Source organism: Rhinoderma darwinii, chromosome 2 (assembly GCF_050947455.1).
Source record: "Rhinoderma darwinii isolate aRhiDar2 chromosome 2, aRhiDar2.hap1, whole genome shotgun sequence".
Lineage (NCBI taxonomy): Eukaryota > Metazoa > Chordata > Amphibia > Anura > Rhinodermatidae > Rhinoderma > Rhinoderma darwinii.
The window spans coordinates 380,795,245-380,819,081 of record NC_134688.1 but is presented as its reverse complement, the minus strand read 5'-3'; the positions used below and the strand labels follow the sequence as shown (position 1 = coordinate 380,819,081).

General features: G+C 40.4%; 2 protein-coding genes across 3 annotated transcripts in view; both read left to right on the top strand.

Annotated features, from left to right (window-relative positions):
- The window catches only part of LOC142743307 (X-linked retinitis pigmentosa GTPase regulator-like), a 67,688-nt gene that overhangs the window by 29,224 nt on the left and 14,627 nt on the right, over positions 1-23,837 (top strand). For both annotated transcript variants that reach the window (XM_075853950.1, XM_075853949.1), the window contains exons 9-13: positions 3,186-3,310; positions 8,325-8,495; positions 13,312-13,486; positions 14,020-14,123; positions 16,351-16,410. In XM_075853950.1, coding sequence (XP_075710065.1) covers positions 3,186-3,310; positions 8,325-8,495; positions 13,312-13,486; positions 14,020-14,123; positions 16,351-16,410 — 635 coding nt within the window. The remainder of the gene's footprint in view (positions 1-3,185; positions 3,311-8,324; positions 8,496-13,311; positions 13,487-14,019; positions 14,124-16,350; positions 16,411-23,837) is intronic.
- Positions 18,100-20,243, top strand: LOC142743737 (uncharacterized). The gene is made up of 2 exons (XM_075854760.1): positions 18,100-19,074; positions 19,120-20,243. The coding sequence occupies exons 1-2, from the start codon at positions 18,100-18,102 to the stop codon at positions 20,092-20,094; spliced, it is 1,950 nt and encodes a 649-aa protein (XP_075710875.1). The 3' UTR covers positions 20,095-20,243.

Here is a 23,837-nt window from a genome sequence, read left to right as displayed (position 1 = left end):
TCATGAGAGTTGTACCCATCTACCCATTATTGAATCTACCTATTACCCAGCTAAAGGGATTTTAGCCGTCTCAGAACAGGTACACTTCCGTAATGTTTTCCGTTGTAACGTAAACAATGACGGAGGTACTGGAACCATTACACGATGGACACTAACGGCACCTGATGGACCTCACTGACTTTTGTGTGGTTTGTTGCAGTTCCTGTCGTTTTGATGGGAAGAATATCGCTGCATGCTGTGCTATTTTTCCTGTCAAATGTGACAGAACTGCCGAATGCTGACGGTAGTGTGAACTCCGTCTTATCCATAGGGCAAAAGTCACTTCATCAGATTGTGACTATTGTGTAGGAGATACATGAATTATAAATAAATTGAATCCCATATATATATCCGATAATATGGTAATTTGGCACATTAGGCAACAAGCAGATTTTATCGGAATGTTTCTAGTTAGGACAATAATCATCAGAAGTGCATAGTATACATATATATGGCTAGATACTTGTCTCACTTGACAGATTAGACCTCATGCATATGGCCGTATCATGACTTCATACAAACCTACGAGTTATACAGAGCTGTGATTGGTCATTTATAGACCGTCGTGTGCCTCCCCATTTCACATTGGGCACACAGACTTTTCTTCTGTCAAAGTTATACCGAATCCTAGATAAAATAAAAATTGTACTATGTTCCATCAGACGCTGTATTGTTATGGAGGGACGTACTTCTAGAGGAGAATATTTCTGCAGAGCACCTTGCAGAGCCATACGGAGTCCTTGAGACTCTGCTGTGTGCATGAGGCCTAAGGCTGTGTATAGTCACTTCCAAAGGGATTGTCTTTATTAGCTACCTACATAGGTGTAAAACTACTTATGTTTTTCTACTGCACATTTACATGGAGATGGACGTAGTCTTTCTAATTTGCAGCAAAAACTTTAATTCTATTTTTGTGAACCTCTTCAGAGGGCTAAACCGTCCTATTTTACTATTCTGAATATTGATCGGTAAATTCAAATGCAGATGCGATGCAAACACCTCCATAAAGAGAGTACAAAATATATTCACCCCTGGTACAGCTCAAAATGTGGTGAATTAAAAAAGTTGGGAAAAAACTTTATGAAGTCTGCATACAAAACACACTAAATCAAGGCATAAGGTGTCCGTCACCATTATATATGCAAATAATATATATATTGTGGCATTATTAGTGCTATACTTTTGCCAACATATATTTATTAAATACACAAGGACGACGGTACCATGCATGAATTACATGAGTGAAACTGCATAAGCATAAGATCCTTATGGAACACTGGGAGTAAAACTGACACACTGTGTTATGCCCACGGACTGAAAGTACATGACACAGGGGTTGTCTCTTTAGCGTTCTATGAATCACTGTGTCATGCCCTGCGCTAGGCTTAGAGGGATTATTCAGTTTAGTAAACCCATTTTAATATACCCTTTAAGGGAATTAAGAGTTAATAGAGGAGGGTCCTCTGTTCAGTATCCTCATCTCTTGGCCAGTGTAAAGAGCGGTTACAAAGAGTATCTCTCGCTCTGGAGGACCTGTCCTGTACTGCATTACACAGACAACCCATTGATTTGAATGTTCACTGTGTAATGTTTAATTTCCCCTGTGGTGGCGCTGCAGGGAAACTGAACACTTACTGATAGGTTCCCCACAGATAACAGTTGATTGCTGGGTGTCCTAGTAAGGGGACACTTTGTGATCTGCTTATTGTCAAGGGACCCTTCTAACAGGTAAGGATTGTCTAAGGCAGTGTGTATGGTTTGCCCTAAGTGTTCCTCTAAGTACAGGCTTTATGGGACTGTGATCATTCTTCTATTTCGAACATTGCTTTTTAAGATCACTTGTGCAATACTGGGCCCCCCATAGACTGTAATTCAGTTTCAGATGCAGGGGACTGAGTACAAGCAATTTTAGTAGCACGCTATAGAGAATTCTAAGAAAAGCTTAGATTTCCTTTTCAACTAGACCAATTTTCCCATGAGCTAAGTAAATAAATTGTTCTCCTGCTTTCACACATTATTTACTAACTATATCGGTTCTCCTTAAACTTTAAGGTCCCCCATTGTTCATGAGGCGCAGCTGGAAAGGCATTTTTGACAGGAGTGATCATACGCTACACAGACCTTTCTCTGGCGGGACCAATATCTGGTTTAGTAAAATGAGCTTTAGAGTGTAGCTAAACGGTTGACGAACTTCTGACATCTCATAGTGACATGTCAGAAGTTTGGATTGGTGGGGGTCCGAGCACTGAGAACTCCACCAATCGCTTGAACGAAGCTGCTTCGTGTCTGTTCGGCTTTTTCCGGAAATAAATGTATTGGTGTACGGACTCAATACAAAGTCTATGAGCCCGTACTCCGATACATCGGCTTTCTGGAAAAGTCCGAACAGACACGAAGCGGTAGAGCGATCACACGAGCGCTTCAGCTGCATCGTTGTAGCGATTGGTGGGGGTCCCAGTGCTCGGACCACCCACCAATCCAAACTTCTGACATGTCACTATGACATGTCAAAAGTTTGTCAAACGTTTTGCTACACTTTAATCATGCTTATTTCAATGATCTGTTCGGTGCAGGAGGCAAATGAAAGATTAAAATGAGCAATATTTTAAATTTTGTTATGGACTTCGACTACTGTTGAGACTCCGGCATCACTATGTTCTGGCTGGCAGGGCCCTAGTAGGAAAAGGTTAAATGCCCTGGTCTATATCCTTTTAGTTAGGAAATATAATCTTGGAACCCCTGGGCACAATAGGGTTATGTTCACACCGTATTCGGTGTGTGCATTTGGCATACGTGCTGGGAAATGCCAAACAGGTCCATGGACCCCCGATGGACCAGACGGATGTCTTTTTTAGCATCCACTGGGCTAGTGTACAATGGTATATGTTTTCTTTGGGACACCTAAAAAATAATAATGGTAAATGGTATACCACACAGCTTATTTCTTGTTTTATACTATGGTGACATATAGGTGGCATATGCAACTGCATGGCATACAGTTGCATCCGTCGTTAGTTTACGTTCAGTGATCTATTGGCAACAGTACAGATGTAAACAATATATACAGTTTATAAAAATGTCCAGTTTCTGTGAACACACCTGTTTTTTCTGCACATAATAACATGTTTTTTATTTTTATGTTGTAGACAAAGGCCTTCTTTATACCTTTGGTGATGGGCGATATGGAAAACTTGGATTAGGGGAAGAGACTTTTACTAATCAGTTTTCTCCCACACTTTGTATGAACTTTTTAAAGTTCACCATCCAGTCGGTAAGCATATCTTGTCTGTTGTAGTTTGCATTTTTGCAGGATCCACCTCAACACAGCTATCCTATCTGACATAATCTGGTTGGTTTTTTTTTTATCGCCATTGACTTAGAATGGATGTGTCACGTTTCCTTCAGGTCTCCGTATTTTTAACTGGCAAGAATAGCCAAGTGCACAATGATATTCTGACCTTCAAAAGGCAGCGGAAATCTGACCGTAGAGAAATAAGTGTGAAAAGAGCCATACATTAACTTATCTTATGAACAATATTTGGAGACATTATTACAATACATTTTCTACAATGGCTCTTCCTCTCTGCTGTGGGCTCCTTCAAGCATAATTACATTGACAGCAGGAAAGATTTTGGGGCTCCTACCTCCCGCGGAAGCAGAGCATATCCTCGGGAAAAACTGTCTCCGCCTCCCATTCAAATCAATGGCAGGCAGTTTCGGACGTTTTTTTACCCTAAATCCAACATGGTTTCCACGTCAAAATCGGCGCCAAAAACTTTGTGTGAACTGGGCCTTATGATTCTGTATATTGTAAATGTTGTTATTAGCTTATGACAATACGTCTTGTTGTATTTGTGGCTGTTCACGCTTTATTGCTTCTCTGGAGTTGTGTTGTCTTATCTGCCCCATTAGTTATGTGCAGTTTGCCCTGTTCACACATGCAGTGCATTCAGAAAGTCTTCAGACCCTTTCAGTTTACCACACTTTGATACCTTGAGGCCTTGTGCTAAAATAAAATAAAAAATCAAGTTTTTTTTCCCCCATCATTCTGCACTTAATAACCCGTAATGACAAAGTGTAAATAGAATTTGTAAATTTTTTGCACATTTATTAAAAATCAAAAACTCAAGTTTTGCATGGACATAAGTATTCAGACCCTTTACTATGACAATTGAAATTGAGCTCTGGGGGCTTCCCATTTCTCTAGATCATCTTTGAAATGTTTCTGCACCTTGATTGGAGTCCACCTGTGGTAAATTCTTTTGATTGGACATGATTTGGGAAGACACACCCCTGTCTATATAAGGTCTCACAGCTGACAATGAATATCAGAGCATAAACCAAGTCATGAGGAGGAAAGAATTGCCTGTAGAGCTCAGGGACAGGATTGTGTGGCAGCACAGATCTGGCAAAACGTACAAAAAAATTTCTGCTGCACTGAAGGTTCCCAAGATCACAATGTCCTCCATAATTCTTAAATGGTGAAGTGGCCGGCTATAGGAAGAGTCCTGGTTGTTCCAAACTTCTTCCAAACTACGTAATCTGGAGAGAAGGGCCTTGGTAAGACAGGTGACCAAGAACCCAATTGTCACTCTGACTGAGCACCACTGATCCTGTGTGCAGATGGGAGAAACTTCCAGAAGTTCAACCATCATTGCAGTACTCCACCAATCTGGGATTTAAGGCAGAGTGGCCATAAAAAAAACTTCTCAGTAAAAGACACATGAAAGCCCGTCTGGAGTTTACAAAAAAGCACCTAAAGGACTCTCAGACTGCGAGAAACAAGATTCTATGGTCTAATGAAACCAAGATTGATCTTTTTGGCCTCAATTCTAAGCGTGATGTCTGGAGGAAACTAGGCACTGCTCTATCACTTGCCCAATATCTTCCCTACAGTGAAGCATGGTGGTGGCAGCATCATGCTGTGAGGGTGTTTTTCAGCTGCTGGGACAGGGGGACTGGTCAGGGTTGAGGAAAAGATGTATGGAGCAAAGTACAGAGATATTCTTAATGAAAACCTGATCCAGAGTGCTCTGGTCCTCAGACTGGGGCGGAGGTTTACCTTCCAACAAGACAATGACCCAAAGTACACAGCCAAGACATCATAGGAGTGACTTAGGGACAACTCTGTGAATGTCCTTGAGTGGCCCAGCCAGAGCCCTGATTGAACCCAATCGAACATCTCTGGAGAGACCTGAAAATGGCTGTCCACCGATGGTCCCCATCCAACCTGACAGACCTCGAGAGGATTTGCAGCGGAGAATGGCAGAAAATACCCAAATCCAGGTGTGCAAACCTTTTGGCATCATACCCAGAAAGACTGGAGGTTATCGCTGCCAAACGTGCTTCAACTAAGTACTGAGTAAAGGGTCTGAATACTTATGTCAATGCAATATTTTAGTTTTTCCTTTTCAATAAATTAGCAAAGATTACCAACGTAACAAAATGTGAAAAAATGGAAAGGGTCTGAAGATTTTCCGAATGCGTTGTATACATTGGTGAAATTGCCTATTTATATTATAGACTTTCGGAACTGGTTAGGCCAGGGTTAAAAAGAAATTCAGTTGCACAATTCCAGCCAAATGTGGGTCAGCCTACTCAAACTGCACGATAAGGCCTCATGCACACGTCCGTATTCTGGTCAGTATTTTGCTTCAGTAATTGTAAGCCAAAACCAGGAGTGGGTCCAAAACACGGAAGAGGTGCAAATCTTTCCATTATAACATGTTGGGTACGTAGACCCACTGGGCCGTACCGCCTTAATGGTATGGCAGCTGGCCAACAGGACACAGGTGAAAGTCTATAGTTCGTATAGGTGTACCTGTGGTAGCTTAAGACAGTAGCGAGGCATGCTCGGAAGGGACTTTGGCAGCAGGCGGACACCAGGCGTGGTGTAACAGGGAAGGATGACCAGGATAGCACGGGATACAGGTTACAGGTAGCAGGAATGGTAAACACTGGGAACTGGGAGACCATTTGCAGAGACAAATTAGGGTAACGACGACAAAGCTCAGGCAAGGCAGGAAGGGGCTGGTCCAGTGTGCTCATGGGCTAATTTGGCACTTTAACTTAGGTGATCCGGCCCGGGACCCGGCCGAGTGAAGCGGAAGTGAGCGCTGGCGTCTCCTGAGGAGGAGATGGGGGGTCAGCGCTCACATCCATGGCTGCGGCCGTCAGGAGGTGAGTGAGCCTGACGGCCCGCGGCCATGGGCATGACAGTAGGTTTTCTCTGTTTATGTTCCACTACTGGTTTTGGCTTCCAAATAGGGTTGTCACGATACCAGAATTTGGACTTCGATATCGATACTTCATGTAGTAGTGTGTTACTCGATACCAAAATGATACTTTGCCAACAATAATAATAAAAAAAAAAAGTTCTTACATCTTCTGATGTGAGGCACGTGGTGGGATGAATTTTGAACCTCTATGTGCCTCACATTAATAGTAATTAACCCCATCATGTTCCTCAGTCATAATGGACAACATTGGGTTAATGTGTGAGGTACATGATGGGGTTAATTACTATTAATGTGAGGCACGTGGAGGTTCAAAATTCATACCTCGTGCCTCACATTAATAAGTGAAATAAAGCAGTTTTTATTTTATAACCGCGTAAATTTCATAAATTACGCTATAAATTTCTTCTTACGGTCGCGACGATACCGAATGTGTATATTTTATGTACTGAGACTTATTTTAATGTTTATTGTAAAAATGTTTTTTTTTTTATTTGACACAATTTTTTTTTTTACTTTTTTTATTTTTAAACTTTAATGTACTGGCATATATCTATATACTGATAGTACACAGGCAGTTGTTATGACTTATCTCAGTATGCCCTAACATGAAGTATGGTCAGAGAGATCTGGGGTCCCTCAATGGACCTTGGGCTTTCTGACCATATATGGTATGTCCCCCGATCGTGTCACAGGGATTCCCTGTGACACAATCCAAAGGGCATCCCCCGTTCTCATTTACCCCTTGAATGCTGCGGTCAGCTTTGATCGCAGCATTCAGGGGAATAGCGGTGGAGATGAGAGGTTTCTCTGATCTCTTCCGTTAGAGCAGGGCTGTGTCTTTGTAATACAGCCATTGCCCCGCACCTGACAATAAGTGGCGCGCAGTCGGCATGAGGTGAGTTGGCCAGCGCTGCACTAATGAGCAGCGGCGCAGGCACGGAAGACAACATGGGGGTGTTTTGCAGTGCCCCCGCCATGTTCTGTCTTCAGTGCCGGCAATCATTAGTGCAGCGCTGGTCGCATCACATCATGCTGAACGTGTGCGCACTTGTTAGGACTCATGAGTGGGGCAATGGCTGCATTACACAGCCGCAGCCCCGCTCGAACAACATTCATGTGTTAAAATACTTAGCTGTGTGGCCGCAGAGCTTAGTATTGAAATACATCAATTAACGGTATTGAACCGTTTGAGTGTGCACGTTATCGAAACATTATCGAAGTTTCGATGCATCGCGCAACCCTACTTCCAAATACGGAGACAAAATAATGACCAGAATACTGACATGTGCATGAGGCCTAAGACTGTTACACAATTTTTCATTGCACTCCAGCATAGGCAAGGGGGGAAAAAAATCTGCAGCCGCCTTGGTCCCCGTTCCTGACTATTCGACGACTAAATATGTATTCGTATACATTTTTGACTCTTTCTTTACATTTTCCTTTCCTCTATTGCTTCTTTGTTTTCCTGCTTTTATATACAAAAAGAATCACCGGAACTACCTTACCACTGGTTATTACGTTTTGAAGGATTTTTACCTTTGTACCTATTGAATAGATTTCTTCCAACTTGGTTGCAGTACAACTGGCGCTTACTTTCCTTTTTTTCCCCGCAGCAGCAGGTGGTGCGATTGCAGAAATATCATATGTTAGGTTAATCTTTATAAAAATGTAAACTTAGGAAGAACATCCTTGATTTTATGTGCCAGAAACTGTTGGCCTACAAGTCCAGTCCCCACTAATAAATGGAAAGCTTTTGGAAGAGCTGAATAGGAATGGCATATTCAACCGGCTCTAGATACTTGGCAGGAAACGGGTGATGATCTGTTTTCTAAGAAATATTGATGTAATCTTCCCTAGTATTACATATATTATACATAACCTTCATTTTCGGCTCTGTTTGTGATTTTGTTCAGGCCTATTGATTTACATACAGTAAATCTCACGTGGATTGCCTTTCGTGTGGGTTATTGATCTATTATTTATATACACGTATACCATTTTTCAGGTTCTTGTTTTAAATGTAACTTTTTTCCCCTCCTCTTTCAGGTGGCATGTGGTGGCTGTCACATGCTTGTGTTTGCCATACCTAGGCATAAAGAATCTGAATTGGTCATCTACGATGAGCTCAAAGAGAATTATTTAGCAGTTAATGGTGATGGAGAAAGATCTACGACACTCCAGAGATCTCCATCTGCACGTGTAAGACGGAGGGAGAAAGTATGTTGTTTTCCATTACAGTGTTTTTTTTTTTACCTTATATTTATTTCAAGACCTGTATCATGATATTAGTACTATACCTCTGAATTCTATTATATAACAAGGAATGTAAGCCGCACAAAATCTAAATACTTACTGTTATAATGGTGGTTTCTCTTGGCTCAAATACCCACAAAATCTCTCTCAGACCGGAGCAGGCAAAACTAAATTGGGTATGATCCAACAAATACCCTAAATAACATAAAGTACAGTGAAGTTTACCGCTCAGACGGCACTGGTAACAGTCCAATATCATTCAGTATGGACTCTCTCCCAGAAAAATGCAGTGGACAGTCCGCAATCCAATGAGGGTGTGGATGGTAATTCTTATCCTTGCAGTTCCACCAAGCTCCTTATCGTCTCTCTCCACATTCAAAGAACTCCTGGTAGGAAAAGGATCTTATGTCTCTAATAGATGGAAAAAGGAAGACACATAGTGCAACACCCTCTGAAAAAGATTGCTCCACGCCAAGTTTAATCCATACTCACAGAAGTAACAAGAAATAAAAGCATCAAGGTAAGTAAAAATCTTTAAAATTTCTAGGCGGCACGCCAAACACTCTCGCCCGACCCTGGGACATGCCCCAGAGGAAGCCGGAAGGGCGAAACCCAGGGTCGGGCGAGAGTGTTTGGCATGCCGCCTAGAAATTTTAAAGATTTTTACTTACCTTGATGCTTTTATTTCTTGTCCTGTCCACTGCATTTTTCTGGGAGAGAGCCCATACTGATTGATATTGGACTGTTACCAGTGCCGTCTGAGCGGTAAACTTCACTGTACTTTAAATACTTACTGTGACGGATAAATGTTAAAGGGTTAACCAGTACCAGCAAATAGTTCAACCCGTTAGTGACCACCCCATAGTGTTTTTACGTCGGTCACTAACGGGCTTTATTCCGATGCAATAGCCTTTTTACGGGGCTGCATCGGAATAAGTAAACAGAACAGGGAGCTGTCAAATCTCCCTGCTCTCAGCTGCCAGAGGTAGCTGAGGGCTGGGGGCGTCCCTGCTCGACCGGGTGAGATCGATATTTGTATCGATTTCACCCGTTTAACCCCTCAGATGCGGCGCTCAAAAGCGAGCGCCGCATCTGAGTTGTTTTGGAGAGAGGGAGGGAGCTCCCTCTCATCCCACCGACACCCGGCGATAAGATCGCCGAGTGTCTGTGTATCTGATGGCAGCCAGGGGCCTAATAAAGGCCCCCAGGTCTGCCTGTAGTGTATGCCCGCTAGATCATGCCTCTGGCATGACCTAGCAGATGCCTGTCAGTTTTACACGGACAGGCATAATAGACTGCAATACAGAAGTATTGCAGTGTATTATAAATGTGATCGGATAATCGCATAGTGAAGTCCCCTAGTGGGACTAGTAAAAAAAAGTTTAATAAAAAGTGGAAAAAAAATGAAAAACCAACTTTTTCCCTCTACAAACTGCTTTATTATTAAAAAACAAAATAAAGTAAAAAAGTTACACACATTTGGTATCGCCGTGTCCGTAACGACCCCAACTATAAACTTATTACATCATTTAACCCGCACGGTGAACGTCGTAAAAAATAAAATAAAAAACCATTCCTAAATTGCTGTTTTCATTGAATCCAGCCTTAAGCAAAATGTGATAAAACGTGATCAAAAAGTCGCATCTACTCCAAAATGGTACTGATAAAAACTACAAGTCGTCCCGCAAAAAAACAGCCCTCCTACAACTGCATCGGCGAAAAAAAACAAACCGTTACGGCTCTTGAAATATGGAGACACAAAAACAAATAATTTTGAAAAAAAAAAAGTGTTTTCACTGTGTAAAACATACAAAAACTATACAAATTTGGTATCGTTGCAATCGTAACAACCCGCTGAATAAAGTTATTGTATTATTTATACCACACGGTAAACGGCGTAAATTTAGGACGCAACAAAGTGTGGCGAAATTGCAGGGTTTTATTCTATTGCCCCCCAAAAAAAGTTAATAAAAGTTAATTAATAAATTCTATGTACCCCAAAATGGTGCTATTAAAAATTACAACTTGTCCCACAAAAAAACAAGACCTTATACAGCTATATCGACGCAAAAATAAAAAAGTTATAGCTCTTTGAATGAGACGATGGAAAAACGTAAAAAATGGCTTGGTCATTAAGGTCTAAAATAGGCTGGTCATTAAGGGGTTAAGCACTGTGTGATGTTCTATTTCTAATACAGTTTGTGTTTCAATTCTTCACCATTTTCGAGGTTTCTGCTTGCAGTCAACGAATAGAAAGATTCATTGTTTACATCCAGAGGCTCAAAATCTGTCCTGATCATGTGATGAACACACAGGTGCACGGCTCGTTACAAGACAGCTCTGATAACTGTACTGTAATTGTAAGGAGTCCAGCACCTGTGTTTCCATCCCATGACCAGAACTGATTGTTAGCCTCTGGATGTAAACAATGAATGTTCCCGTTCACTGACAACAAGCAGAGATCTTGAAAATGTTAAGGCATTTAAATACACAGGGAGGTATTTATTAACATTTCTAAGCCAGTTTTCCGGCGTAGAAAGGTCTCAAAATCGCCCAAAATTGTTGCCATTTTTACACCACTCTTGCCACTTTTGTGGAAAATGGACATGGCTTCACAAAAAAGGACGGAGCCACAGTGGCCCGACAATATTTTTTATAAAACTGTCGTAAATTATAATAGATTTCACTTTGTGAGGCGTAGCAAGGTAGAGGCTGTGTCGGGCATATTTTTTTATTTTATGGCTGATGGCAAGAGCGGAATGGATGGCGCACGGCTGCGGTCATTGTGCCAGAATTGTGGTTCACAGTCGGCCAAAATAGGCGACACATTTATTAAGAGACTTGCCTCTAAATGAATGTTTCTCATCTTACTTCTACATTCTTTTTATTAAGACTGTCATATGAAACGGCAATCTTAATAAATTCCCCCCGCAGTATAGTAGAAAGTTGCAGAACTTGACATTATGCAGTGGTTAAGTTTTATCTGTGGTAACTGGGAAACCCCTTTAGGGCATGTGCACACCGGATCCGCCAGTGGATTTCACCTTATATCTGCACCGATTTAAATATGAAGATTTTTTTTGCGGAGTTCATAAAATCTCATCCACTTTGCTGCAAATCTAATACCCTACAGATTTTATATCCGGATTTGCAGGCGGAAAATCCTCAGCGTATTACAGTAGCTTCAAAGTGGATGAGATTTTAACAAATCTCGTCTACCCACTAAAGAGAAAATCCACTCGTATTTGCCACATGTGAACATACGCTAAATAAATATTCCATTGTTGTTCTGTTAAAAAGTGAAGTATTAGAAGTGTTAGGCTTCATGCACACGACCGTAGCCATGTGCATGATTTTCGGGTCGGCCGGCCGCGGAGTGTCACTTGCAAGCCACCCGCAAATCGCGGGCCGTGCACATGGCCGTGTCCATTATTTTCTATGACCCTGGACCAGGCTCTTTCTGCGGTCCAGGCTCCTGGGCCATGCACGGACTGTGGAAACTATGGTCGTGTGCATGGGCCCATAGAAATGAAAGGGGCCGCAATTCTCCCGTGGATTTTCGGGGGAATTACGGCCGCAAAACCACATTCATGTACATGGGGCCTTACTCTTACATATTCATTGTATCATACTGAAGAGATGTAATTCTGCAGGCATTGTGCTAAATATGTAATTTGTCATTCTCATATGTGGATATCAATTTTTGCATATAGCAAAGGTGACAAGTTGGCAGTATCCGCCTTCCTGTATCTTATTTAGTAAAACACATCGTTATGTAATCGTTTCAGACACAGACCTTTTCTTCATTGTTTTAATTTTACTCCTCCGTTAATTCAGTGGTTCTTGAAATGAATCTTCTGGGGTTGGGTGGACTGGTTTTCGGTAATGGCGGACAGGATGCAGCGTATTACTATTCATATATTTATTGCAACACCCACCTGTTGGTAAGGTCTGGGTGCTGTGATGGTTATGCTGAAAGCCGGCCCTTTAATAAAACGACTGCGAGAGGCAGAATGTTGTACAGCATGCCGGCGCTATTACTGTTCAGAAGAAGTTATCTCCTATGAGAGTACACTGGCCCACTGAACAACGTCCTGCCATCCATAGCCATAGAGAGGATCTGGCTTATTAATATTCATATATTCATGCAGTACCTACCCTTTGAGGCCAAATGCACATGCATATTACGTGCAGACTTGACGCGCGTAATTTCATGCGGTAGATCCGCAGCGTAATACAGTGCCAGCAAAGTAAATGAGATCTCAAGTAATCACATCTACACCTTGCAGAATTTTTTGCGTACGTAAATTGACCAGCATTGCGAATTTTAAAATTCGCAGCATGCCAATTTATCTTGCGTTTCCACCTGCAAATTGTATCTGACAAGTTTATAAAAAAAAAAAACGCACCAAAATCTGCACCATCAAACCAAAATGTAAAAACCGCACCTAAAAACGCATTAAAAAATGCACTCTTTGGTGCGGATTTTACCTGCAGAATTACCTGCGTTTACCTGTGGTTTTGATGTGGATTTTCTGCACCAAATTACGCAGCGTGTGTATGTAGCCTTAGACTTGCCTTTTGGTAATCTGCACTGTCAGTACAGTTTTATTACAGTCGCCCAAAAGTTGAGGTTTATTTTATAGAATTGGGTTTTAATAGGGTCTCTTTTACCTGTTTATTATAAAAGCCTAAATGCCTTTTGTTGATCTCGAATTTTCATGGAATTTTCTTTCATCATAAAGAACATTTATCTGTAATTTATTTCTCTTCCGTTAAGAAACATTCACCTGAACAGATACGTGACTTGACCCGTACGCTGCCACCATTGAATAGTCATTTACTGGAATCTTCACTGCCTGTTCCTAGTAGGACTGTTCCACCAAACCTTCTTAAAGTAAGACAAGTCCGGAGTGAATCAAGTTTCCAGGACTCCGCATCAGCCTCTAAATCGGGTACGAGTAACACACAACATTCATAAAGTAACCTAATGTAATGGAAATCTTTAACTTATTCTATAACCTGCCAACATGTCAACTAGTGCTGGCTGAGATACAGGTAACATGAGCTTGTTTCAGGAAAGCGGTATGACGGGTTCCCTGCAACATAGTATATGGGACAAATATTTTATTAGCCCTCCATGAAGATTTGCTATGCTTTCTACTGAGTAGTCAAGGCTACAGATTACATTGAAACCAATAGCACTTAATATATATATATATATATATATATATATATATATATATATATATATATATGTGTGAATAAAAGTTGTTGATCCTCATGTTCAAGCAAACATTTTCACTTTAATATGACATTTCTTTATTTTTGGGATTTCTTTAAAAAAAACACAAAATGTATACCTCTTATTCAGCATGATAAAATAATATATTATGGTATTTGAATCAGTTTGAAAGATATATATATATATATATATATATATATATATATAGTAATGATTTTGCATGTCAAAACACTTATTCTGCAGATGAAAAAGAAAAGCATGACCTAGTGAAGAGCTTTTCTGCTGATGACGAATCTGACAGCGTGAGCCAGCAAAGTTTTGGGGGCACCACAGACATTTTAAACATGGTACGGCTATTATAATGAAGTTTTAATGAGATAACAATAGATTAGATATGAGTTCCTAATTAATCATAAATGGGTGGATGGATCTTAAAATTTATACCCTCGAATACCATTTTGTTATTTTAATCTAAAGAAGACCAAAATTATGTGCAAATAAATTTTTAATATATCTTTATAGTGTATGGAGCTCCAAATTCCCTGCAGAGACAAAGTTAATTTATAGGATGTGATCTTCCTACAGCCAACACTAGAGGGAGCTCCGGACCTTACTGCATACTATGTTATTATTGAGTTTAATGTAAAAAACAAAAAACATGCAGTAGGCTCCCTCTAGTGTCAGCTGCAAGCACTAAGCATATTATCTTTTAGATCTATGTCTATGCAGGGATTTGGAGCTCTAAAAAATAGATCTCTAATCACTATAAAGCATAAAATTAAAGGCAGCATAGTATGTAAAAATATGTTCTGTTTGGCTTATAGACCTGTTTTAAAGAATAACTCCGTCCAGTGTATTCTTTGAACGTTTCTATTAGCCAAAGGTACCTGCCCCCATACTAGGGTGCCCTTATATAGGGAAGCATAGTCTGATGTCGGATCCGCTTAAATCTGCACAGAATTTTGGATTTATTTAGATTGAAAAACAAAAATGGTGTACGAGGCTAGACCTTCACTTAACAGGGAAGGTTCTCCATCGTAACCACTTTTTATTTCAATACATCTCTAATCAAGAGTTAGGCCTCATGCACACGACCGTAGTTTTTTTCTGGTCCGCAAATTCCAGGACCGTGTTCCGTGAAATGTCATCCGCAGTTCATCCGTATGTAATCCGCAAAATGCGGATGAAAAAAAAAAAGCCTAGGTAAAACAGGATGACGACAGAACTCATTCCCGCTCGTCGCCTAGCAACACTTCCGCAAATCCGCAAACTGCGGATGACACACGGAGGTGTATCTGCAATTTCCACGGGCCCATTGACTTCTATTGGCATGTCCGCATCGAATTTGCGGCCCGTAATAAGACATGTCCTGAGTTTCTGCGGCACGGATGTGCGGACATGCGGAGACCCGTGAAAACACGGATAGTGTGTATGGGCCCATAGAAATGAATGGGTCCGCAATTCTCCCGTGGATTTGCGGGGGAATTGCGGACGCAAAAACACGGTCGTGTGCATGAGGCCTTAGGCAACTTTCCAAATAGTCTTGATTAAATACCTATATTCATTTTGTGTCTATAGCTCATATGCAGACCTGTGTGTCTCCATGGTAACAGACTACAGACAAACCCTGTGTAGTCTGATCCTGCAGTCATATTTCCTTTCATCTGTACCCTACTTCTTACTAACCTATCAAATGTAGTTTAGTAAGAAGTAGGGGAACAGACTAAACAGGTTGAAAGAACATTTTTAATTAATACTCTTTGCAAAGATGCTGAGTTCATTTTAGATGCAGTGGAGCAATACAAAAAAATGGTTGTGAAGTTGGTCCTTCCCTTTCATAGAAAAGCTGTCTAAAAAAAAAAACTTCCAAGAACCGCATAAATAGCATTCACATGCTATCAATTATACTCCCATACATAGAACTATAATCTAATATCACAAATGACGAGAATGCAATAGAAAGCAGTCTTTTTATCATGTTATATTTATGTAGTCTATTGCAACATATGTTAACAACCTCAGCACCCCTCTGTAAAGAGAACCTGTCTGCTCCCCTGACATGTCTCTTTTAGTAAATATTTATATTTTCCTTAACAACTGTGTTATCCATTCCTCTGTTATTACACCTGGAAATGTATGAAAAAATTGACAACTAGGTGTTACCAGTTAGGGGTGCCCTACATACATTAACTCTGTACAATGTCACACTCTGTACAATGTCACACTGTGTAAAGACACACCCCTTTGACAAGGGGAATGGTAATGACCAGTTGTCAATTTATTCATACTTTTCCCAGAGGAACAACAGAGGAAGGGCACAATGTAGAGTTTTAAGAAAAGATGTTTCGTCATTTTTTTTTCATGGGGATTACAAGTATTTACTAAAACGGACATATCAGGAGGTCCTTTTTAAAGGTATTTTAGATTTGTGAAAAGTTGTTAAAAGAGATATTATAATTTTGTCTTTTAAAATGTGACATACCCTGTGTGTAGTATAACATTAAGAGTTATTCTCTAGAATAATGCTATAACAATACAAATGACCATGTATTTATGATGTGATTACATTTTTAGACACATGTAGTAAGCACAAACCGGGGAAACGGCGCTTTCTCACCTGTTCACAAGAGGAAGGTACGTGGGATTCTTCTCTAGTAGACATTAACATTAAACTATCATTAATCAAGGCAAGCAGATTTTCTGTTGATACTGGCTGAATATTATGTAAATCATTGACTTAAACAAGTAATAACACATCTAATATATATATATATATATATATATATATATATATGTGTGTAAAAAGATGAAATATTTGCTTTTGATATAAACATTGAATATAAAATTACTGTTGAATATTTGATTTTACTTTATGATTTTCCTATTAAAGGAGTTTACCCGTGAAAGACATTTTTGGCATATAGGTTGTCATATCATTCCGGGCAGAGAAGTGGCCATGTATATGAGGTCAATTGCTATTATAGTGAATGGGAGATATGTAAGCCTAGCAGACTCGCTTGGGATTAGTGGGGGGACCCCCACTGACCAGACACTTATGGTGCATACACTCAATATGCCACAAATATCAGTCTTGTGAAAAAAAAATTGGCCCTAATACATTTATTGATAAATGGATACTGGTGGAATCTATTGACAATATTAATACTATGTAGGTAGAAATGTTCGTAGTCTTATAAAGGCAGCTAATTGATTTTATTGCTTGAAATCTGCACTAAATATTCAAACAATTTTGAGAACCTTTTCATGGGCATACGTTGAAAAGGGAAGCCCTTATTGAAATTGAAAGGAACCCCGCCCCCCCTCATTCCCTCCTAGTTTGCACCTTTCCACTCCTGATCTGTCAGAAAAAGATATAATGCAAAAAAATTTTAGGTCCTGGAGATTCTCCAAAGGATTACCCCCTCCCCCTCTACAGTATTAGCCAGAGTGAAGAGACGCTGTAAAAAGAAGCTCTCGCTCTGGAGAACTTGTAGTAGCCATGTGTCGTTTGTTCGTTTCCCCTGGCAACAACAACAGAGGATTGTGGGAATTTAGCTGCTAGATCCCCTAAAATACCATTGATCTGCCCTAGATCCTTCATTCTGCTCAGCTCTGACTATTTTATTTAAAAATACTATAAATAATTTTCGAGCTTCTCGTATATGGACAATTTTAAGTTTTGGGTGGAAATGTTAAGGAAAGTAAATTATAACAATTGTTAGGTTACAATTTGGTGATACAGGGCAAAATTCTAAGGACAATTCTCTCTTGAATACCCAAAAATACAAGCAGACTAGCTGTTTGATGAATATTTATTGGAAAGCATTACATATATGAAATAATAATTTGTCATCTACTCTTACCGCTTCTTTGACTTGTAAAGCTTTATTAGTCTTTGCACCGCTCATGAAATGTATTTTGTTGATCTAGTGCTTCTAATTCCTGGACAAATTTTAGGGTATGACATAAAATTAGCTTTTCTCTTCAATTTGTATTCTAAATTCTATGACTTTTCATTTCCATCATATCGTCTTACTTTTCTGTTTTATAGGGGTTCTACACTGCAACAAAATAATGCCCCAGAGGCTGGAATGAGTACAGGATATATATTTAAGCATTGTACTCGTCCTCATTTCCAGCCGTAGGGCACTATTTTGTTATAGTATAGTACTCCTTTGACATTTCTATTAGCTTTTTCCTTTTGCTTTCCCGTGCATTTCATTTCACCTGTTCTTATTCTTTCCATTTTTCTTCATTGTGTTGCCTCTCGTGGAATAGAAGAACATTAAAAATGTGGAACTGAAAGGTGATGGTAAGGTTGAGATGAAGCAAATGAAGCAAAGGAGCAGATCTCGACTTTCATCTCGGTCACTAAAAAGCAATTCATTCAGTTCTAATAGTGATGAATCTGGAATTACTAGTGTAGATGCCCAAGCAGAGGCCGTTAAGAAATACATGCAGGCCAAATTTCGAAGGGCATCTGAAGCTGGAAAATCCAAGTTTGTTGCCAGTCAAGAACAGTTGAATTCTGCTCAAGATACTAAGGCAGATAAGGTCATCTCTAAGGCCAGTAGCAGAAGACAAGAAAAGTTAATATCAAAAGATAGCCAAGCAGAACTAATACAGGTTAAGTCTAGTGTCATTTCTCTCGAAGCTAGCGAGTCAGATAGCACAACCCCCTCTCCGGTTGATAAAACACGTAATAAATGCCCCCAGATTATCCGTGTTCTAAGCCATGATTCTATTAAAGGGTTAAAGACGGTAAGCAGTAGTGATAGGAACTGTTTTTCAAGCAAGTCTGGTCATACTTCACACTTGTCATCCAGATCAGATAACTTCGAAGGAGAGACATTCAGAAAAGATGTTAATTTAGTAAAAGGTGTCACAAACCTAAACAATGTAGTAGATGGCAGTCATCATATAGGGAAAGGATCCAAGCGTAATGATGGCAATAGAGTACTATGTTTTAAGGAGGAGAACAGTTCTTGTAGTACTGTGGGTTCAGAAGAACAAGCAAATCCTAAATGTTATAAGAAAAAGAGAGAAAATAAAATACTTGTTGTAAAGCAAAAGGAAAGTGTGGAAGTATTTGCCTTGCAAGAAAGTAAAACCGTAAAAAGAGTTGAGAACATTTCTGTTATAAGTAGTAATGTGGAGGGAGATGGAGAGGGTGACCTAAAAGATGATGTTACAGAGGAAGGGGATGATGAGGATGGAGAAGAAGAGGTGGTAAATAAGGAAGACCAGGAAGTTGGGGAAGAAGAAGAGGAAGAAGATGACTTAGAAAAAGATAACCGGGTAGAAACCTCAAAAGAGGAAGAGACCAATGATGAATTAGAAGAGGAAGAATATGAAAATGAGGAAGCTGAAAGAGAGGAGGCAGACAGTGAAGAACAAATGGAGGATGAGAGCGAAGAAGAAGTGGAAAATGAAGGAAAGGAAGAGGTGGAAGAAGAGGAGGAGGAAGGTGAAGAAGGGAAAGAGGATGAAAGTAATGAGGAAGAAGCAGAGAATGGAGGGGATGAGGAAGAGGAAGAAGAAGATGAGGAAAAAGAGGAGGCAGCAGATGAGGAGGAGGAGGAAGAAGAGGCAGATGAGGAGGAGGAGGAGGAAGAAGAGGCAGATGAGGAGGAGGAAGAAGAGGCAGATGAGGAGGAGGAGGAAGACGAAGAGGCAGATGAGGAGGAGGAAGACGAAGAGGCAGATGTGGAGGAGGAGGAAGACGAAGAGGCAGATGAGGAGGAGGAGGAAGACGAAGAGGCAGATGAGGAGGAAGAGGCAGATGAGGAGGAAGAAGAAGCAGAGGCAGATGAGGAGGAAGAAGAAGCAGAGGCAGATGAGGAGGAAGAAGAAGCAGAGGAAAAGGCAGATGAGAAGAAAGAAGGAGAGGCAGATGAGGAGGGGGAGGAAGAGGGGGAAGAGGAGGAGGAGGAAGAAGAAGAAGGGGCAGATGAGGAAGAGGAGGAGGAGGAGGAGGAAGAAGAGGAGGAAGAAGAGGAGGAAGAAGAAGAGGAGGAAGAAGAAGAAGAAAAGGGAGAGGAGGAGGAGGGAGGGGAGGAAGAAGAAGAGGGGGAGGAGGAGGAAGATGAAAAAAAAACAAAAGAAGAAAATAGTGGGAAGAATAAAAAAGAGGAACAAACCTCAATGAAAACTACCAAAGAAACTGAAAAGCAGAAAAAGAATGTTAAAAACATTAAGAAACAGGAACTTAAAGAATCTGAATCGACAAAACCAGAACATTTGGCAAAACTAAAATCTGTGGATCAATTTGTTCAATTCTGGGATAATATTTTACCACAATACCTAACACTAAAATAATACTTGGATATTTGCTCTTATTAAATAGTAATTTAGTCAGGGCTGAGTTAAAGGTTCTTTCTTACTAAGGCATCCCATTTCCATATGCAGTATTGGGGCAAATGGACGTCATAGAGGTGGGTCGAAACCTCTGCTGATCCATTCACTCAGAGAGCCATTTGTGATGCAGAGGCGAATCTTCCCCCAGCAAAAATTGCTGTATTGGCTCTCATTAAAGGTGTTGCCTGCGGTGAAACAACCCCTTTAATGTGATGTTATTGGATTTTCCTTGTCTCCTCGTATCTAATTCGACTATGAACTGATAGCCTTATTTTTTATATATTTTTTTTTATATAGTTTATACAGCTAATTCTAGAGTAGCAGTGAGGAACTTCTCCACCATTTTGTATATAAATATGCCATAGATATATTGTATGACCGCTGCATTTTGTGTGTTGACATGCAAGTAATGTCCTGTTGGTGCTATGTATGTGCCCATGTTTACTTCCTTTATTTCCTTCTGTTTCTAAGGCTTCGTTCACATCTGCGTCGGGCTCCGTTCATGGGTTCCATCGGACCTTTCCATCAGGGGAAACTTTACAGAACGGTGACAAACGGATACTTTACCATTGAAATCAATGGTAATGCAAACGGAAAACTATGGTTTCTCTTTGTTTCAGTTTGGTTTCCATTCGTGGTTTCCCCTGATGGAAAGGTCCAACGGAGCCCCGACGCAGATGTGAACGAAGCCTAACACATTCTTTATGTTTTCTGCCTTGCTGACATTTCTTGTTTCTGTATGTTTTATTTTATCTTCTGTTCTCTTTTGTATGTTGTTTGTTTGTAACATTTAATATATACAATTTGTGTGTCTGAATTATTATTTCTAACAATGAGTAAAAGTATTCGCAATTCTATGAAATTGGAATCCCTTTTTTATTTTGGACTGAAAGAAACAATAATAATTTGAAAACAAATAATAGACGCAGCAGATGTATGTGTATATATACACTACATGGCCAAAAGTATGTGGACAGCCATTTAAGTTAATGAGTTTGGCCATGCTGTTATGTTAAAGGAAAATGTGTAGGAGCAACGACAGCTTAGTCGCAAAGCAGTAAGCCACATAAACATCCAGAAAACGACGTCCAAGTGCTGAATTGCATAAAGTGTAAGGACCATCTGTTCTCAATTGCAACATTTACTACTCTCTTCCAAACCGCTTCTGGCGACAATATTGGTAAAATATTGGCTTGTCTGGAGCTTCATGGACTTTTCTCCCATAGCGGAAAAATTGCAAGCAAATCTGAGATCGCCATGTGTATAACCAGGCATTGTCTGCAGTCCTGTAAAGCACACTGCCATTATAATATGGCGAGAAAGCTTACTGCCCACATGTGCAAAGAAAACTGGAAAGTTAGATCAGGGGAAATATTTTCTGAGGCTGTTTTTCATGAGTTGGGCTTGACCCCTTAGTTCCAGTAAAAGAAAATCTTTAATGAAGACTTAAAGCGTACCTGAGTTTTCATCAAAAACTTCAGAATCGTCATGCTCCTCAGGCTTCAATGATGTTATGACGTTCCACAGGCAATTTTTTTTTATAAAAGTTAACATAACCAAACGATCACAATATAGCGTTGTTTAACCCGCTCGGTAAATGTCGCAAAAAAAATATATATATATAACACATTAAAATTGCTGTTTTTTTGTCACCTTAGCTCTGAATAAAAAGTGATCAAAATGTCGCATGTAACCCAAAATGGTGTCTGTAAAACTACAGTTCGCCCCGCAAAATTTAAGCCCCCACACCGCTAAATTGATGGAAAAATATAAACGTTATGGCTCTTGTAATATGGTGACTAAGCATATAAATATGGTATCGCCGTAATCCTATCAACCTGTAGATTAAGATGAATATGTAGTTTTTACCGCCTGATGGATGCCGTAAAAACAAAACCTATTATGGCAAAAAAAAATTGGCATAATTGCTGTTTTTTGCCCATTTCACCCGACAAATAATTCTCTTTCAGCTTCCCAGTACGTTATGCGGTACAATAGATGGTGCCATCAAAAACTACACCATATCCCGCACAAAACAAGCCCTCATACGGTTATGTCGACGAAGAAATAAAAAAGTTAAGGCTTTTGGAATGTGGGGAGGGAAAAACAAAAATGAACAAACTCAAATTGACCTGGTCATTAACCTCTTGCCGAATCAGGACGAGAATATTCGTCCTGAGCAGCGTGTGCTTGCCGCATTAGGACGAGCATTCTCGTCCTGCAGTTAAACTGTCACAGCATGTAAACACACTGTGACCGAACAGTCATAGACAGCTGATAGTCATATATGTTAGTGGCGGGACCGATCGCAGCTGTCCCCGCCTGGAGATGGCTGTGGTTGGTCAATCAATCCAAACTGACCAATCACAGCCAAAATGTGAAAAAATCGCCTTCCCCAGCTCCGATCTCCTCATTCCTGTCACAGTTGTAAGGAGATCAAATTCCAGAATTCATTTCTGCCTGGGAATAAAATTTGACACCACCGGGTACAGCAAACTGGATTTTTTTAAAAATCTTTTTCACAGAAGAGTTAGTGAACTTGATGGTTACACAAACAAATCTGTACGCATCACAATTTCTGGCAAATCACCCCATCTCTTACTATGCAAGAAGCCAGATGTGGCATCCCACTGATGCTGCAGAAATGCGAAAGTTTTTGGGGCTTTTTCTGAATATGTGGCTTATTTAAAAACCCACTATACGGTCCTATTGGTCCATTGACGTATTTTATGACACGCCAATGTACAGGGCAGTAATGATAACATGTTTTGAAGCGCTGTTAAAATTTCTGCATTACACCGATAACAGCCAGTGCCCTGTCCCTGATGTCCCTACCCATGACAGACTATTTAAAATTAGGCCACTACTGACTCATTTTAATGAGAAATTTTCAGGGGCATACACCCCACAGAAAAATATTGCCATCGACGAGTCACTCGTGCTGTTCAAGGGGGGGGGGGGGTTGGGATTCCAGCAATATTTGCCAAGTAAATGTTCAAGATACGGAATCAAAATTTACAAGCTCTGTGAGAGTGAAAGTGGGCACACTCACAGATTCCGTATCTACGAAGGAAAAGATTCCAAGATCCGTCCACCAGAATGCCCCACCATCCTCAACATAAGTGACAAAATTGTCTGGGACCTTTTATACCCCCTGCTAGGTAAAGGGTATCTCCTATACATAGACAATTTTTATACCAGCGTCCCTCTTTTCAAGTGTCTGTTTGAGAAAGGGACAGTGGCCTGTGGTACAGTAAGGAGGAATCAAAGAGGCCTCCGCAAAAATCTGGTGGATCAAAAATTGGGACTTGGCAAAAGCAGGTCCCTGTATAATGCATACATTATGCTGACTAAGTTTAAGGACAAAAAGACGTCTTCATCCTCACGTCCGCAAGAATAGACAGCAGCACCCCTGTTCCTGTAAGAAGCAGTAACACCACAGCCCTCAAGTCTGTGTGCATACAAGAGTACTGTTCGCACATGGGAGGGGTGGTCCTGGCTGACCAATTATTACAGCCATACAACGCGGTGCAGAAGTCGGGCGTCTGGTATAAAAAGGTCGCAGTGCATTTAATTCAAACAGCACTGTGTAATTGCTTTATAATTTACCGCAAGACAGGAAATATTGCCCGGTATCTTGAATATCAAGGACACGTAATAAAGCAATTACTGTTCGAAGACCGGGCAGAAGAGGGTGCAAGCAC